This window comes from Cyprinodon tularosa, unplaced genomic scaffold (assembly GCF_016077235.1).
Source record: "Cyprinodon tularosa strain WSP-4 unplaced genomic scaffold, ASM1607723v1 ctg306, whole genome shotgun sequence".
Lineage (NCBI taxonomy): Eukaryota > Metazoa > Chordata > Actinopteri > Cyprinodontiformes > Cyprinodontidae > Cyprinodon > Cyprinodon tularosa.
This window is the reverse complement of record NW_024039015.1, coordinates 655807-674629: the sequence shown is the minus strand read 5'-3', so window position 1 is coordinate 674629 and position 18823 is coordinate 655807. Positions and strand designations below refer to the sequence as shown.

Below are 18823 nucleotides of genomic sequence, written 5' to 3'. Positions count from 1 at the left end.
GCTTTAGTCTACCCTGAAAGGCTTTAAACCTGGGTTTGAATGGAGACTAAGCCATTCTCAAGCACATTGCAAGGTGCTCATTTTGAGCCTGGATCCAGATTTATTTTTGATTCTGTTCATGGTGGAGAATCCTGCTTGACAGCAGCAGATTGAGCCAAACATCCTCTAAATGTGCAGGGTCATCTTTGAGCACCATTTCACTTTTCTTTCACCAGTTCACCGCAGTTCTTCCAGCAGTCCACACTTTCTCTGCTCTATTTTTCTCATCTTCTCCTTTTTTCCCATCGCCCGGCTTGCCACAGGTTTGCCTGCTGTGTCTAAAAGTAGCAGCAGCAGCAACCCAGACTGACAGCAGCTCATTGGCTAATTTGTATCACGAGCAGCATGGTCCCGGCGCTCCGGACGGCTTTACCATATTAACAGGAGAAGTGGTGCAAGTGAAGTTAGACACTGTCGTTGGACAACATGCAGTAATTTATAAATGTTTTAAATCAGGTTGGGTCCGGATTAGCCAGCAGGTGGGTCTGCGGAACGTGGTATATGACCTTTATCTTTATTTAAGGGATTTGGTCTCCTTGTGTGAACATCTGTCCGAGTGTTCTTCTTAGTACAGCCTGTATTTAAAGAAAAAAAAAAATAAGTTATTTATTTGAATTATTTCTAACCATGGGCCAGTTTATAAGGTACATGAAGATTTAAATGAGCTACAAAAACTGCACTGCTTATAGAAAGTCATTTTCTTTTCACTTTTAGAGAAACGGTTTGACTTACTGGTGCATCTGGGTCCGCTCTACTTTATTTCTTGCTGTACCCTCGCTGGTTAGCTGGATTAACACAGCTATTAAATGTTTCACTTGTTTCCAACAAAGGGAGAATAGATTGTTTGGAAATATTTTCAAAGACAGCTCCACCTACCACCCTTATTACAATAGCACTGTTTTCAATGGATGGAGTGTTAACTACAAACAGTCTGTTAAGCAGCTGACTGCAGGCGGACTACAGAGCAGACAGCAAGTTATCAACTGATATCAGCTTGTTTTTATTTGTTCTTTTTTGTCGGTTTTGCCAATATTGCACCTGGAATAGATATGCCAGAACTAGATGATAGCCAAACAGCTTTGCTTTCAGACCATTATAACTATTGCTATTAGATTCTGCTTGATACTTATATATTAAACTTTATTGAAAATGATTTAGGGTGTACAATACAATAAACAACTGAGATGGAAAAGGGAGGTAATAAAGAAAAATGGGATAAGAACTAAGGGGACAGAAAAGATAGAGAAAGGAAAGAGTGCATGAGAAGTGAGAAAATTAAACAAAACAGCAAAAATATAAGATACAGAATATAACTCATAGACGTCTGCTTGCATACCTGTATGAGATGAGAGGAACAGAAAACATATTATTTCAGAATAAATAAGATAAAGAAATGTGAATATCGCCCTAATAACAGCTCACTGGTGTATTACAGGGCAAAAAAGTATGACGTTAAATTAGGTTAAAATTAAGCAAATTACAAATACAAAAAATAATACAGATTAAGTACAGTGTATATAATAGGAGTTGTGTGTATGTAATATAGGAGTTTGGCGGATAGATTCACCAGTAATATGTTTTGCACTTGCACTATGTGGTTTGTCCTGATGAATATGGAGTTCACAACAGTCACTTACAATAGATGTGAGAACCCTAACTCATGTATTATTCACCATCATCTGCGTTAAAAGCAGATATTTTATAGTTTAGATGCAGGCTGATATTCTCTGATATTTATTTTTTTGGCTGATATGAGATCAATTTTCCACATCTGTATCAGATCAAGACATCCTTAAATGTTACTCAAGCTTGTAACTCCGTGAGAACGTTGCTCCGACTCATGAATAGTGGCTTCCTGTACTGAGCCAAGAAGAGAGGTTACACTTCACAGTGTTTTGTTTTGCTTTTGTTGCACTGTTTTTTTTCTTTTGTAAAGGTTTTCTGCAAGCAGGCCTGTTTGCAATGTGTTTTTATTTTACTGAAACACATTCCAAACATATTTTCTTTTATTCCAAGCTTCTTATTGTTGTTATTATCTTTCTAATCCTGGGATTTCTGTCTGTGTTGTTATGACGCAATGTTACGGAAACCATCACAAATGATTGGGGCTGGGTGCTACAGGCGAAACATGTAATTTACTGTATTATTCACGACTCTGATGATGATACCAGTTAAAAAAAGACACTTTGATGTCCCCGCCTCATTTATACAGGTGGCCTATAATGATGCTTTGCGGGTATTTTTAATATGGCCAAGATGGTCTAGTGCAAATGAGATGTTTGTCACAGCAAGAGTCAATATCTTACATGCTGTTTTAGATCTATCTATCTATCTATCTATCTATCTATCTATCTATCTATCTATCTATCTATCTATCTATCTATCTATCTATCTATCTATCTATCTATCTATCTATCTATCTATCTATCTATCTATCTATCTATCTTCTATCTATCTTCTATCTATTATCTATCTATCTATCTATCTATCTATCTATCTATCTATCTATCTATCTATCTATCTATCTATCTATCTATCTATCTATCTATCTATCTATCTATCTATCTATCTATCTATCTATCTATCTATCTATCTATCTATCTATCTATCTATCTATCTATCTATCTATCTCTAAAACCTGTATTAACTTTGGGCATCAAGAACATTAAAAACAAAGACACATATATAAACTTGAAATTGTCATGGTTCTCCCCTTTTTGAAGTCTGAGTTTTTAGTTTTCAGTTGTTCTGATTTGTTGATCTTTGGTTTATTTTCCAATTTATTCAAGTAGTCTTTAGTTACTCTCTGTTGCCCCCTTGTGTTTGTTTCCTTTCCCCTTGGCTTCCTTCTAGTTAATTCCACTCACACCTGCTCCATATTCAGCTCATTAGTCCATCCTTTGTTCTGTTCCCCTTATATACTCCACCTCTGCAGTCACTCAGTGCTGGTTCCTTGTTGTTTAGCTTTTTCCCACGTCTCTGGCTTCCCACGTGAGTTTTCCCTGATGCTTAGAGTTTTTAACCCCCTGTTACTTTATTAAATTTGCAAGATTCACCTCTGATTACCGGTCTTTGCATTTGGGTCCTCACCAGCCTCGTCATGCAAATCGTGACAGAAATGTCTTACCCTGGAAAAAAAATAAATAAGTAAATACATCCGAGCTGTAGCACACAGCAAAATATTGCACAGCTTGTTATTAAATTACAGACAACAGCAATCTTGTCTTGCAGAAGTTGCTCTGTCAGTGCAATCACAACCACAGGAGTAAAAAGAAGCTGAAGCCTTTTTCCAAAAATGTTAGAGAACAGACATCGTGTTTATAGAATTATGTTTGATGACTACAGCGCTACGGTTATGAGATCCTCGTTTGCCAGTTTGCAGAACTACTCCAACCAGCAAAAGGCTAGATATCCTCACTGACGCAGTAATGTAGCAGGCACTAGGTTTTCCCTGCAGAGATGTGGTAACAGTTAGAGCTGAGGTTAACTCCTGTGTTTGCTAACACTTTATCAGCACAGTGCCGTCCTCCCTGTGCCAGCTGTTACTATACGCTGCAATAATACAAAGGGCCGTGTCACAATGCTTACTTTGTTGAAATGATCTGCTCCCTCTTTACATTTGTACTGGTTTCCAGTTGACCATTTGCTTAGACACTGTGTTCAGATCCAAGACTGTGTGCAAAAAAAAAAAAAAAAAAGCTCTGCATGCTGAAGTACACTAAAACCCTTTACTCTCACAAACAAGACTTTTGAAGGAATGCACTACCTAACATTATTTGTCATCTTTTGGATCATGATTACCACATTTGGAAAGAAACCCAACTGTTATATACTGAAGTTAGAGGAATGTTTACAGTAGGTACAGAGTCTTGGAAAACTGTTGGTGCCCCTTGAACTATTCAGGGTTTTGTCAACAATAAGTCCAAACTTATTTTATCGGGATTTTAGGTGATGGAGTAACACAAAGAGCGGAATAAGAAAAATCATCCGTTTGTTTTCATCAGTCTTTTCCTCAGATATCCTTAAATGAAAACCAGTGTAACTAGCTACCTTCAGTACACATGTCCAGTTTTTATCTCGGTGGAAAATACAGCTCTTTAGGAAGCGTTAAAGAGCAACAGTGGGCAAGTAGCAAACTAGAGAGCAAGCAAGGATGTTAAGGGAGAAAATCTAGATGCTTAGAGATAATTTTGGTTTTAAAAGAAAAGCTTTCACCATTTCATTGGTCTGAAGACTGAGAATAGAGACAGAAAGGGGAGTATTTATTAGAGAAGCAGACAAGAGGCCCACTCTAGAGGAGCAGCATAGATCCACAGCTCAGGTGGAAGAGTAATTGGACAGCAAACTGACCGTTTGGAGAAGGTTTGTATCATGAATGTATGTTTGCCACAAGTCATTAGGTTGATCCAAAATGAATTGAAATGAATTAAAGGTTTTAGTCTTTGTGCTAAATGTTAAGTGTGTTGGAAACAACACTGCAAATAGTCTAGAGCTCAAGCTCCTCGCTATGAAACATGGTGGTGGCAGCATCATGTTGTGGGAAGGCTTTTTTATTTTTTTAACCAGAGACGAAGAAGGTAGTTGATAAGAAGGTAGACGGAGCACTGTCTGGAAAATACTCAAGATTGAGTTTAAAAACAAATGCACACCAAACATTTCAGTTGTTAGTATTATTATTTTTTTTCATTAATGTACTTTTTTTTGTCCTTTCTCTTTAAAAACATTCATTACTTTATGTGACAAAAGCAAATTAGTTAAATTGGGCATTTGGGTGAATTAATTTTTTTTGCAAATAGATGAATCTGTTTATTTTTTTTTTATGAATTGATTAATAATAGGATAGCAAAAGGTTCCTTGAAGAAGATTTTTTACAGAGATAAACCAGGTGAAGATAAAACTTTTCCACTTGAGGGGCTCTGGATAGAGCATAATGACAAAAGAAAAAGTTGTTTTTTTATTTTAAATACAAAATGTTGATATATTGTTTTACAATTTATATATTTTTATATTTACTTCTCTAAGTGGGTCGCTATATCAGCTAAAGACATGTTTTAGTGTCTGCATACTCCAGTTAACGATTGATCAATTACTAAATTAGTTGACTATTACTTCAATAATCAATTAATCATGATTAATTCAATTGTTTCAGCCCCACTGATAGAATGCTTCAAGTGGTCTCCTTGTTACTTCAACCTAAATAGTAGGAGGGCTGTTTTTTAATTTATTTATTTTTTTATATCTAAAGCAAAATTCTGAGATTATTTTTTGTGGTTGAGCTTCTCTAAGATTATTTTTCCTTGTAATCCATCTGTGGAACATGTTTGGACGGAGACTTAACCAAGCAGACATAGTCAGTCAGTATTTAAATGTTATTTTTTTTTAAATATGAAATCTGAGGGTCACTTAGTGGCCTTTTAATAACATCCAGAGATGCTGGAGTTTCTGTGTTTTATGAGTCTGTTTAACTTTTATTGTGGGGTTAAAAATAAATGTGTTTTTTCCACCTTTTTTTCTTGATCAGACAACTTTAAAACTGAAAAATGATCAACAAATTCAATCTGAAACATGGAGAAAAAGATTGAATTTCAGCTGGCGAGTAAGATGTCTTTGATACATAGAATTAACTTTAATCTTATTTTTTTCCTCTTGATGTAGATAGAAACATACAGATTGTCGTCTTTTAGACTGAACATCACGACTACATATTTTTTTTCTCTTTTAATGACCTGAAAAGGAAAGAGCATAAACCACAGAGTTGTTTTCCTCTCAATTTGGTAGTATTATCCCTGGTAAACCACAGCTTAGTGAAACATGAAGGCATCTAACCGGTATCCTGGAGACGGTTCAGTTTGGAGGAGAAAAATTTCATAAGAATGAAGAATCAAAACAAATAACGAAATTAAAGTCATGCTAGTCTAAAATATTCCCGATTAGGAACTTTTGATCGGCCAGAATAAATAGCAGTAGAGACTGCCCAATTGTTTGTAACACACTTTGAGACTCCTATTCGAAGAAAAAATGAAATAGAAACCTTTCTGTGAGAGAGGATTCATTCTCTAAGGGTATTACTGATATGTAAAACATAGAGATTGTTAATGGAGCTGATGTTTTAAACGTGATAAATGATCTATTCCAAAAACCTGCCAAATTCCATGTGAAAGCAGTAATTTTCCTGGATTCTCTTAATCCATCCTGTTGTTTGCTTTAGGGCCTTTTTAAAAATAGATTCCTTTCAAATTCTAACATGCATCTTTGTGCGTCAGCTGACGTTGAATCTTCTTCACTTGGTAACAGCATCCAAACTCAAATCTGATCTATTAGCCCATATCCATTTTTATTATTTATTTTTTCATGGCAGTCTGATCAGCCGAGTTCCAATTTAACATTAAAGACAATTAAAGTTTTTCTTTCCTTATTTTGTTTTATTTTTATGATGTGGTCATGATCCTGTCGGCTCCCAATGCTTAAAGGTATAGTGGAGGATGTTCTTTTTCCAGGTGAATCATCTAAATAAGTGGTCCTCCTGTTAGTCAATCATTCTGGTGATATATTTACATAAGGCAGTCCTACGTGCTTATGCCCATTTTCACATAGCGGTAATGAGTCTGATATAGAGGAAAAATTGCAAATCTTCTTTTGGATAGTAAGCTTGTATGAGCGATGCAAACAGCAACTTTTAAACAGAGTGTGCAAGAGGAGAAATGGGCTTATGCAGGCTCATGCATGCATTTAAAAGCAGTTCCCTCTTGGGAGCAGGTACAGGGTTGTGCATGTGCATTTTTTTTAAAGTGGAGAATTTTCAAAAATTCTAATAGTATAGTAATACACAGCATTTGATTTTATAATATCTCTATTGGGTAAACTATAAACTAATTAACCCATTATAAGTTATATTAAACAATAGAGCAGGGCTGTATAAAAATCCAACAATACAATTGCTGCATTGCATAGTTTCAATATTTTCTCAAAGTTTAGTTTCACATTGAAGGTCTATTCCCTTCTTAAGCATCTGTTTAAATAAAAGATAAAAAAAATGAAAGAAAAAAAAAAAAAAAATGTGTATTCTCTGAAAAAAGGATGGATTAATTATGACGCCTTTTTTCTATCAATGTATTGACTTTTAAAGCTAATTAGCTCTGCTGGTTAAAATGGCAAATATGCTTAAATAAAAATAAAAAATAAAGTTCATGCTACTGTTTCCTGGTAACATTTGTTTAAGACACCTCTCCCAAAGTTAGGGAAATTTGCTGTTTCTCAAAGAATGTTTAAAATAATTTTATTCCCTGCAGATTATAAGCAGGAAATTCTTTAGGACGTAATTTCAAGCTTTTTAACCAGATGAACCCATCATTTTGGGTAGATGTTGGTTAAATAGAGGGTTCTGTATCCATTACGTTGATTCAACATTTTTGGAGTTTTTCCAAATTTTGTGAATTTCTTTGTTCATTTTTATGTATTAATAACGAAATCTATTTGATTTTACTGTTGAATTAATTATAATCAATGTTCGTGAGTGAACATTTCCCTATTTGTGAGGACCTCGCTATAAGAAATCACCACTTTTTTGGTATTCTAGAACTTTTTACCCTTTTTTTCTACTTTGCCTAAAGACTGATTATCACATATGTATGGAGGCCATTTTAATGCTGCACTTAATTTAAATCTGCTGGAATTATCATAGAAATCTATTTTTGTGAAATAGAAATAAAATGATAAAAAAGGCTCTCTCATTCTATCTCAAAGCATCACTCCCTCTTTTTTCCAAGTTTGTTACTCCTTACTGAACTTACAATGATAAATAAAAGCAATAAATTGGACTAAAAATTTGTTTCAAAATTTCATTAGTTCTTCCTGTATCTGCTGTATTTTGGATCATCAGCAGAGCATTAAGATGCACATTGCAGAGATGGCTAAACCAAAGCCTGCATTCCAGCAGAGCAAGCCTTTACTTTACATAAATGAATAATTTAAATGGCGTGTAAACACTTTCAGCAGGAACTCTGCATCATCTCTGGCTTACAGCGTAATCATCTAAGACACTATGAGCAAAAGAAAACAATTGAAATGTAAGACTGACCACTTTTAAAATGTAAATGGTCTCATATTTAACTGTTTTATGTAAATTCCTGTTAATTATTCCAAAACCTGTTACCAATTTTCAATTCTTGTGGTTATCTAAGATTGCATTGAGACATAAAGAAGTCTCCTTTTAGTAAAATTGTTTTGAATCTAATGGAGAAGTTTGGTCATAAAAGTAAACACTTTTTATTAGGTGTCACTGCACACCTGAATTATATTCATACTGTTGATGCAAAGCAGCTATTTTTACTGTCCCGTAGAATGGAGCTATTTTCATTCATTCAAATATGTCAATAGAACGAGAATGAAGATATTTCACCCTTTCCATCCATAACCATGTCAGATCCTGTGTGCGCCAGCAAACCGGATGATAAGATAAACTACATGATGATCAGATCAGCTGAGGCCTAAGAAGACTGAAGCTGATAATTCATCTGGCATAGCCTTGTTTTCTGGCTTAACTCAGATAATGCTGCAAATCTGGAGTCTATATGGTTCAAATAAAGCAAAATCCCATTACAGAGCTTATGAAAAAACCCCCCCTTTTTTTTATTCCCAGGACCCCAGCTACTGGGTTCAGGTCCACCGGCTGGAGCATGGAGATGGGGGCATTTTGGACATCGATGATATGCTATGTGACGTAGTAGATGACAAAGACCGGGTAAGTTCAACTCCATTTTTTGTATGCAAATACTCTGTGTTTTATTTCTTTAGTCTCTGTCTCTGAACTTTCTTTATTTTCTCCTTTTCATGTAATTGTGAAAGATTTCTGAGCTGCATTCATGAAAGGGTGGCACTAAAAAGCACTGGTCTCTGTCAGACCTCAAACCCCTGCTAACTGAGCCCCACCTTGTTTTTGGTTTAATTATTTCCACCTGTTTGAAGCTTCCTATTAGTGGAATGTTTTATGAGGCTGTATAATGTGCCGTGTTACTTTCAAGGCCCTAATTTGATATGTTTGTGTGGTTTTACCTTCCCATTTGTGGTGGAAACATGATGTTGGAACCATCAGGATATCCCACTACCAACCCTTTCACTGCCAAGTGTGGGTGGTCATCCGTGATACCACTACATTCTTCTCATGGGAGCAGGACTGACTAAACTTGAGTCCCGGCTTGTTGGCTTTAATGTTGGGCCAACTGGTTAGTTATGCCCGGATCTGAGTGTTTCGGTGGTTAACCTGAGCATTGGGTATTTAAAACTTTAAATAGCTCCAGTCAGAGCTATTTAATTTGTCATATTGTGTGAATTTGAAATACCCTGCTTTAGGTTTGGCATTGGAGAATCTTCAAGTAAGTCATATATAAAGATCTTTTATTTTTGTTGGTGTTTAAAATTATTTTGCTTTTAGGTAAGAGATGGATGAATAAAAGGTTTGGCTAATTTCCGATCTGTGTGTTTTCTAAAGCTCCGACCTGCCTATCTCACCCATTGACAGCTGGAGATAGGCACCGGCACCCCTTGCGATCCCAGCAGGGATAAGCGTGTCAGAAAATGGATTGATAGATGGATGGGTCGATGACCTACCTATATGGATCTTAGCTTTTTCCAAATGAAAATTTCAGCATTTTCTAAAAGGGGATAAAAGAGCAACATGCATTACTCTCTTAAGCCTTCCTGTTATCAACTAAAACTACTGCTCTCTAGCCTTCTTACAGCCAAGTGATACTAATACTAATACTAATAGCTAACTTTGTATCCTCTTCCTGAAGTTACAAAGGCCTATGGTCTCCACTTAGGACCATTCTGGCTAAAAAATATTGACCAAATCAGGTCACCATCTTATTTTCTCTGCACATTTCAAGTTATAGCTGGTTATGGTTAGTTTATATTTTTGTTGCACTTATATAAGCGTTTTTTTACCTATTCAAAGGCAGGATCGGCAAAAAGTGTATTACTTTTATTTTAAAAATTGAAAGATGTTTACTAGACACATGCTTTTAGGTTTAAAATGGCATTTGGCCTGAGTCAGAGGGGGGACCAGAAAAAGGCTAAGCATGTTCCTCCCAACACCTGATAATAACTGGTAGCTGCCATGGTTACACATGGGGTTGGATCATAGAGGATAACAGCTGGTTTGCACCTGCTGCCACATACACACCTTTTCTAATCTCCACAGCTTCTTTGTCTCCTCTGAGCTCCCCTCAGTGGTATTTAGAAACCTGATAACTGTGTGAGGAAAAAGAAGAAAGTTAGAATGAATTTAGCATTTTCTGCAAGCATAGAGTGAGTTCTACATAATCTTATTTTCCTTTTCTTTTACCAGTCTAATCTTGATGCTGTATGCACTCCCTCTAGTGGTACTGTAACCACATTACAATCTAGCCCTTCACACCATAAATAATGTGCATGATTGTAAACATTTAGACCTATCTCACTTGCTCTTTTCATTAGTTTAATATCTTTCATATTAAGTTAGTTGTATATATTGGTCATAATGAAACATTTAAATCTCAAATTTTACAAGGCCATTTAAAAAAGTGACATTTCTGTGGTATGTGTGGCTTTCTGTAGTGATATGTTGTTGGTAGTTGCAGTATTGCAGAGTGCAGAGTTCAGCAGGAGTATATCTGGGTCAGCCAGCTTTGTTCAGGTGAAATAGCTCAACGGGTGTGAGTGTGTGTAGGCTGGGATGCGTACAGGTGTGTGTGTGCAGGAGTTCGTCTGACTGCGTGGGTGTTTGCCTCTGTGTGCATACAGTTGTAGAGGTAAAGCCAGTCTGTCCAGTTATTTTCATAAGCCATTGCCTCCTTTCCTGTTTCGCTGTTGAAACTCTTGACAAGCAAGAACAAATTCAAGCTGTTAACTTTAAGTGAGGAAAAACAGTAGTATACGGCACCAAGTAATACTGCCACAGGCTCCTTGTTCTGTGCAGTAATATATAATGAAATATATAGGGACCGTTTCCCTCTTTGACATATGTAACACTTATTATACGTAGTTGTCCAATTTAATAGACTGAATAAACTCACGCAGTTCCTAAGCTAAGTAATCATTTTTTACGCCATTTCCAGGAATTTGCACCACTTTGGTGTTTTATTGTCTGAGCTCCACTCCATGGTATTCAGAAACCTGACAACTGTGTGAAGGAAAGGAAGAAAGTAAGAATGCAACTGACAGGTTCAGTAAAGACAGAGTTACTTATACATACTCTTCATTTTTAGCTTAGACTTAAAGTTGAGCTTAGGGCTCATTTACTCAACTGTTTTGTTGTTTTTTTTCTTAGACAGGGCCGCTTATGAAGCTAGTTTACTGTTAACTTCTAACATAGAAGGTATTTATATGTTAGTGCTTCTATGTTGCTTTTGAATGTCTGCTGAGGCCAACTGGGGGTTCTGGAGAGAGAAACATAAGGCCGCTAAGACTGTGCTCCTGGAGGTTACAGGATGTTTTCCTCCCCACTATCACTGTATGACTGCTCAGTGTGAGTGATCACTGCAGAGTGAACAATAGAAGTGGATACATGCTGCAAAGTCAATAAGCGGGTATCCTGAAACAGAAACATTTTAAACAGTCTGTCTAAATGATTTGATGGAACTGTCTCTGTGAAGTGCCTTGAGGTGATGCATTGTTGATTGGCACTATATAAATGAACAGAAATTAATTTAATAAGTTTAACCAGCAAAGTTTAGTTTAAAGTTTATCCAAATGTACAACTATTAAAATATCTCCTAGGAGTAGCCATAATTGTATTGAAGGCTGTCAGTTTTTCCCTGTGTTTGCTCTTTCTTTGAAGAGGTATGATCCAGAGTGTATTATTAACTAACAAACATGCGTACACCGCTGTTAAAATCATATTAATATTAATTATGGATCTTCTTTGCACTGTTTATGTTTTTCTGTGAATTTAGTTTGAAGAGTCACAAGGTTTTTATTAGTATGCATTTCAGTAAATGATGTCATTTTAACAGATTGCGGAATAGTTTCTTAAGCCATCGAATATCATTTGAGTTATGAGTGTCATGGTTTTGGTTCTGTTTAAGGTTTCTTTTTGAGTTTTCATTGGTTTTATTTCACTTTTGTTTTATTCTATTTTTTTTTTGTATTTGAGTTCTTATGTATTTCTTGTTTACCCACTGTTGCCCTCTTGTGTCAGTCTCCTTTCCTAGCTCCCTTCCAGGCCTTCTTTCCACACCTGTTCCTCGTCTGCCAATTAGTCCTCCCTTTGTTTTCTATATTTACACCTCTTTGCTGGTTCATTCATGCTGGTTCATTTTTTTTGGCTCATCTTGTGTGTTTTCTCTGTTGCCTCTGGGTATTTTGTTATTTTGGATTTTTGCTTCTGTTGCCACATTTTTGGAATTAAATAAAATCTGCAAGAAACCGCGTCAGCATTTGGGTCCTCTTCAAACCTCCACTCAACCTTACAAGGAGGGGTTCAGTCTTAATGTACATTTGAGGTTTAATGATTCTTACTGTAGCCTATAATGGCCTGTTATAGTTATTATCTCCATGATTTTATTAATGGTCTTGTTTGTATTGTACCATTTGTTTTTTCCATGCATATTACTAAAACTCCTTCTGATTGAGTTACCATAATGAAGTGTTGCACTTCCTTCAGTCTGCAGTCCTTCTACTGTAGCTTATCTGAACAACCTCTTCCTTTCCGACAGCTTAAAGATGCCATACTTTTCCTTAGATATGTGAATTGATGCAGCGGTACAGGTTTTACTGAAAGTTGGTGCATTGTGGCCTTATTAAAAACCTACCAGTCAGATAGAAATGGTGGGATGTAGCATTTCTGCAGAAAGCATCGCTGTGATAAGGCCACCAACCCTTTCCATTAGTTGTTTTGACTCCAAATGCCCTCAAAGGACCATAATGTGTTCTTCTGTATGCTTAAGAAGTGTTGCTGCAGGTGTGCATGGTCAGTAAACAGTCAGAGGAGGAATTTCTTTGGAGGGGACATTTTTTATTTTGTTGAAGGGTAGATTTTATCTTTATTAAATAAATATAAAACCAATAGAACCGATGATGGTGGCATATTATATCTAAAGTATGGTTTTATAGATTTTACAGAAAGTCTGGAGAGAAGCTTTAACATATTAACAATTTGTTTCTACATTTTAGACTGATTCTTCCTAAACTGACAGCTATTGTTATGTTGATCATATCTCAGTGGAAAACAATGACATCAGTGTTACCTGCACTATGGGTAGCTCAGAAAGATTCCTAGGTTGGTGATGTGTGAGTGCCACTGTGTTTGAGATATTTGGCTCCGGTTCAGCAGTTGTACAATGAGGTATGATTCAGTCACAGATCTGCTGCGAGCTGCAGCATGTCCGTTTCTGCTCCACAGAGTGTCGCTCTGATGATCTAACTTCCATATCACATGACTGAAAATGTGAATGTTTGTTGCATGGCTGGGTGGATTTTTGGTTTTTGTTTAAAATCTGACCCTGCTGCTGTTTCCAAGTTTGGTTCCAGTGAATCTAATCATGTCAGGATAAGACATCTCATGTGTTTGCTTTGATCTCAGATGTTAGATATCAGTATTTATTTATTTACCGACATCCTCCCTATTCTAAAAGAAGATATTGGATTGAAAATCTTGCCTTTCCACCTAATTTTTCTACATAAATGTGTGTTTGTATTTGAAACTATACCACTGTGATCCTGCACTGCCACCAACTGACCATTTGGTAAAGGTTGAGCTAGGCGACAGAAAGTCTTAGACTCATTTTGGTTTTAATGTGGGTCTGTTTTGTACATATTTATTTTTACTAAATATGGTATAGCGTACCATTTTTATGCAGACGATTGTCAAATTTATTTGCCAATGGCTAAAAACAGCCACTGCCGTTGTGTCGTCAAGGCTTGGTTATCAAAAACGTTTCTAAAACTAAATGAGAGCAAGACAGAGGTGATGGTGTCTGGCAGTGCCATCTCTGACTTGGTACCTTTCAAAGATCTTGTACGCTCCAAAGTAACCAGCATTGGTGTCACCATAGACAGCAATTTTAAACTAGCCAAACAAATAAACAGCATTTTAAAATCTTGTTTTTATCATCTCCGGTAAAGCCTTTTTTATTTTTTAACCTCTTTGATCAGGTTTTGCATTATTTTATTGCTAACCGTCTGGACCACTGCAATGCACTTTATACAGGCATCAGCCAATAAGCTCTCTGCTATCTGCAGTTAGTCCAAAACGCAGCGGCTCGTCTTAACCATGTCTAAGTGGTCAATAAGCAGGTATCCTGAAACAGAAACATTTGGCAAAATTTTATTTTAAATTTATTTTATTCTAAAATGTATTTTAATTGAAACATCTTATTCTATTTTTATGTGTTTATGTATTTTAGCCTTAGCTTTTATCTCCCTTAACTGTGATTCCTGTATAGCACTTTGGTGAACCCCGGTTGTTTTGAATGTGCTTTATAAATAAAGTTTGAGTTGAGTAGAGTTGAGTTGAGTTAACCAGGACCAGAAAACATTAACATTACGCCAATTCTTGCATCTCTGCACTGGCTTAAAACTGATTTGAAGATGTTATAGTTTGTGTTTAGAGCTTTGAATGAGATGGCTCCTCAATAAATTACCGACCTCCTCAGGTTTTACTCGCCGGTACGTGCTCTGAGGTCTGAGGGCCATCTTCAACTCATAGTGCCTAAGACAATTAACTTCAAACCAGAGGGGACAGAGCCTTCTCTGTAGTTGGCCCCAGACTTTGGAAGATTTTGGCCCTCCATATACGAAAAGCCTCTACAGTGGAGTGCGCTAAGTCTCATCTTAAGACCCACTTTTACTCTGACTTTTAACAGCGCATTTGTATGTTAGATTTTTTTTATTTTTTTATGTATAGCAAATTGGAAACATTTTTTGTTGTTAAATGTGCTATATAAATAAAGTGGATTTGATTGATTGATTGGACTACATTCTCATTTAATTGAGATTGATCTTAAATAAAAAACAACTGACCTTCCGTTATACATTTTATTCCAAAGTAATAGTTTTTTTGTAGAGCAACAGAAAAAAACCCTATATCATATAAAAGCCCTTTCTCTTTTTTTTCCCAGCTTTACCAAACCTTTAGCTTGTTGTTTATGCTGCTGATTTCAAAAAGTGTTACTTTAATTTCATCCAGTATTGCACCATGGTACTCACTACAGTCTTCAAAACACATTGACTTAAGCTTTTACTTTCTTAGTTTCAGACCCACTAAAAAGTTTAGACTTCGACTTTGACAGACTTTATCATTTTGTACACACAGTGTATACAAAAAGGAGGTAGAAATTTCGTTCAGTAAAGCTCAAGACATTTCCATTTTCAAAGTTCAGCAGTGATAAAATGTAAACATAAGAATTTGGTGCTGCTGACCACTTTACAGCTGATCTGTTGATGCGCAGTGTTGCGCAGTTCTTCTTGAAGTCAACGATGATTTCCTTCATCTGTTGATAGAAGCAGCTCTAATGTCCATAACTTTGGAGAAACTGCATAACACACAGCTTAGCAGGAGAAATCTCGAAACAGAGCAAATGTTGCCCTCAGACACATTTGAAAATAAACTATGACATAAGAGGCATTTGAATTGAGTTGAATTCTTCATTTTTCATACGTCTTGGACGTTTAAATAACGTATATAAAACAAACATTTCCCCAATGTCTGAAAGGTACGGAAGAGGATTAGGGCCACTGAAAAAAAAAAAAGTAAACAGATTTTTAAATTTTATTTCAGTTTAACATGGGAAAAAAGTCAGAATTCTGATTTTTTTCTCAAAATTCTGAGATTAAAGTCAGAATCCTAACTTTTTTCTCAGAATTCTGACTTTAATCTCAGAATTCTGACTGAATTCTGACAATAAAAAAAGTCAGAATTCTGAAAAAAAAGTCAGAATTCTGAGAAAAAAGTCAGAATTCTGACTTTTTTCCCATACTATACTGAAATAAAATAAAAAAAATCAGTTAACTTTTTTTTTTTTTTTCCAGTGGCCCTAATCCTCTTCCGTAGAAAGGTAAATGGTTGAAAGCCAAAGGTTATTTTACACACCCTACAATTTACTTAAATGAGGCAGTTTATAGTCCATGCTGCATTTATTGTAATGTTTCTTCTGTGTAGCACATCCAGACATTGCTGCATTACTCAGCAGCGATAATCTCTCCAATTATAATACACAGCAGTTCAAAACAAACGCTGAATGGATGAAGGGACGCCACAATTAACACAAGGTGTTTTCACTCCTCTAACCGCCCCAGGTTTGTTTTTGAACTGCGTTGGCTCCACTTGAGAGAGAGAATTTCATAGCATGAAATGACTTGACATGAGGGATTGCTTTTTAAAAGTTCCAGGGAATTCTCCAGTACACCGTAGCTGTTACTGCAAAGCTGTAAATATACTATCATTATCACAGGCGTGTGATTTCAGCCATGACAGGTCTAACTGTCTGCTACTCAACGCCTCCTGGATGTGTTGGTTGTTTTATTCTTTGAAGACTTACTCTAAAAAGTTCAGAGACTTTACCTTAATAAATTATGTATAAATAATAACCTTAATGGATAAAATTAAATTAGAATCTATCTGAATCCTAAGAAATAACAACAAATGACAGCTTTAGTCAGTCTAGTATTAAAGAAGAGAGCAGATGAGGAACAATTGCAGCAAAATCATTGAGTTTGAAATAATTACTTATTACCAGCAATCTCTGTATAGCTTTAAACTCCACGGCAGATGGCAGTGTCGCAATTAAATTCACTCCCAGTAAAAAGACAGCCATATGTGAGACATTTACAATATGGGTTAGTTATAATAGGACCATAAAAGCAGCACATTTTCGCGCAATGACCAATTCGAGTAAATTTAAGTCAAATCTAATTGGCTTTTATGGCTTTTAAAATGCAAACTGAGAAATATCAGTAATATTATTGTTATTTTAGTACTGTTTTTTTATAGAACTGTTGATGCTGCAGGGAACCAACTCATGATTTAATTACAAGATAAGCAAATTCAATGCTGCACAGCAGGAAATTTAATGAATAGTATATCTAGTGTCTTAAATACCTGTAAAAATGCATTATTGGTCGTTTAATAAAACTTGACTTGACATAAATCAATGTTTAAATCAAACAGTTTAACATAAAATGTTATGTTTGTGGCTGTTGTTCTAAAAAAGAAAAGGCTTCCATAACTGCCTCATTGAAAAAACTCGGTTTACATTTGGGTCCAATAACATTTCAATTCAGTTTATTTCTATAGCGCCAATTCACAACACATGTTAGCTCAAGGCACTTTACAGTTCATTCAGATTATTCAGTCAAACTGATTCAAAGTTTTCTAAGGAAAACCAAATAATTGCATTGACTCAAATGGAATCCCTTTTTCAGGTCTGGATCCATATCAATAACAGACATGAACCACAGAGAGATATTTTTCCAATTCTGATGTTTTTAGGGAACAACTGGAAAATATTGGGTTGATTTAAAAAAAAAATAATTGCTCTGCAGCATTAACTGCTCAATACTCTAATGATTGTTTTTTGTGTTCATCAGTAGTTTTTACATTGCAGTAACACTTTGGAACCACAGGGAGGCACTCTATTCTTGCTTAAAGGCACATTCAATGTCCCTAACTTCATATTGAAATACAGATCTTTTTAGAAAAAGGCTGCCCACCCAAAGACATGATTCTGTGTTTATATGTTATAAAAAAAAAAGAATGATTTGACTGCTCTCTTTATTTGTCTGATTGCATTCTCTTTGTAATGAGCATCATATCCCTGCCGCCTTCGGTTGAGCTCTTTCAACAACTAGCACTTTCTTGGATCCAGAAGTTGGCATTGCCATGGTAACGGCTGTCGGGTGCCAAGTGGGCACCTGGACTGGGTCGAGATCAAGCAGTGACTGAAATTAGCCAGGCTAAAGCAGGGTCCCACAGTGGCCCCCTGGTACCAGTATACTGCCGAGGGAAATCAAAGACTAATTATCTTGTGTGTGTGTGTGTGTGTGTGAGAGAGAGAGAGTAAATTTATCCTCTCTGGGCAGAGATTAAAATCTGATTGGCTCAGTTTCATCTCTTAGACTATACAATGCAATGAGTTCCCACTTTATTGTGTTCCTGTTACACAGATGCTGAATTTGCATTTTGTCACTAAAAATCCTCTGTCAGGGTTAACGAGTCCCAGTGATAGATTTCTTTCCTTCTATGCAAACACAGAGGTGTATTTATGCCCACCTGTATTGACCATAAAGATACTAGAATTCTACTTTTGAACAAATGGCAAAAATGTTCCTTATATGTTTCTTATAGCTGTTCATAGATTATGTTTGCCAAGGCAACTACTCTGATCTACATCTGAACCAAATAGGAGGCCAAAATGGACTTGATACCTTTTGTTTGGTCATGTATGAATATATGAAGCACAATGTTATTAAATCACAGAACTGGGCCCTTTGGGTCAGGCCCATGGCTTAATTGCCTAATTAAGTACATCTTTTTTTGTACATTTCTATAATTTCATTTATGTTTGATTAAACAGATTAGTTTTATTGCAACAGTAACAAACGGTCAGTTCCTTAACCATGGTCACAAAAAATAAACAAAAAACTCCTGTTTTTAGCTTGAAATGGTAGTTGGATTTCTACCAACTTGTCAAATTTAATTTCTGTCAACCACATTCAGTAATTAATTGTTCTTAAAAAAAGCATTATATTGAATATTTGATTTGAAAAATTCTGTTGCATCTATTTGTTAATGCTTTGCAATTGTTATGCT

The 18823-nt window shown here is 35.9% G+C and overlaps 1 protein-coding gene across 3 annotated transcripts in view; it reads left to right on the top strand.

Moving 5' to 3' along the window:
• Nucleotides 1–18823, top strand: part of LOC119787944 (partitioning defective 3 homolog) — a 502126-nt gene that overhangs the window by 48817 nt on the left and 434486 nt on the right. For all 3 annotated transcript variants that reach the window (XM_038292032.1, XM_038292030.1, XM_038292033.1), the window contains exon 2: nt 8678–8779. In XM_038292032.1, the coding sequence (XP_038147960.1) occupies nt 8678–8779 (102 nt within the window). The remainder of the gene's footprint in view (nt 1–8677; nt 8780–18823) is intronic.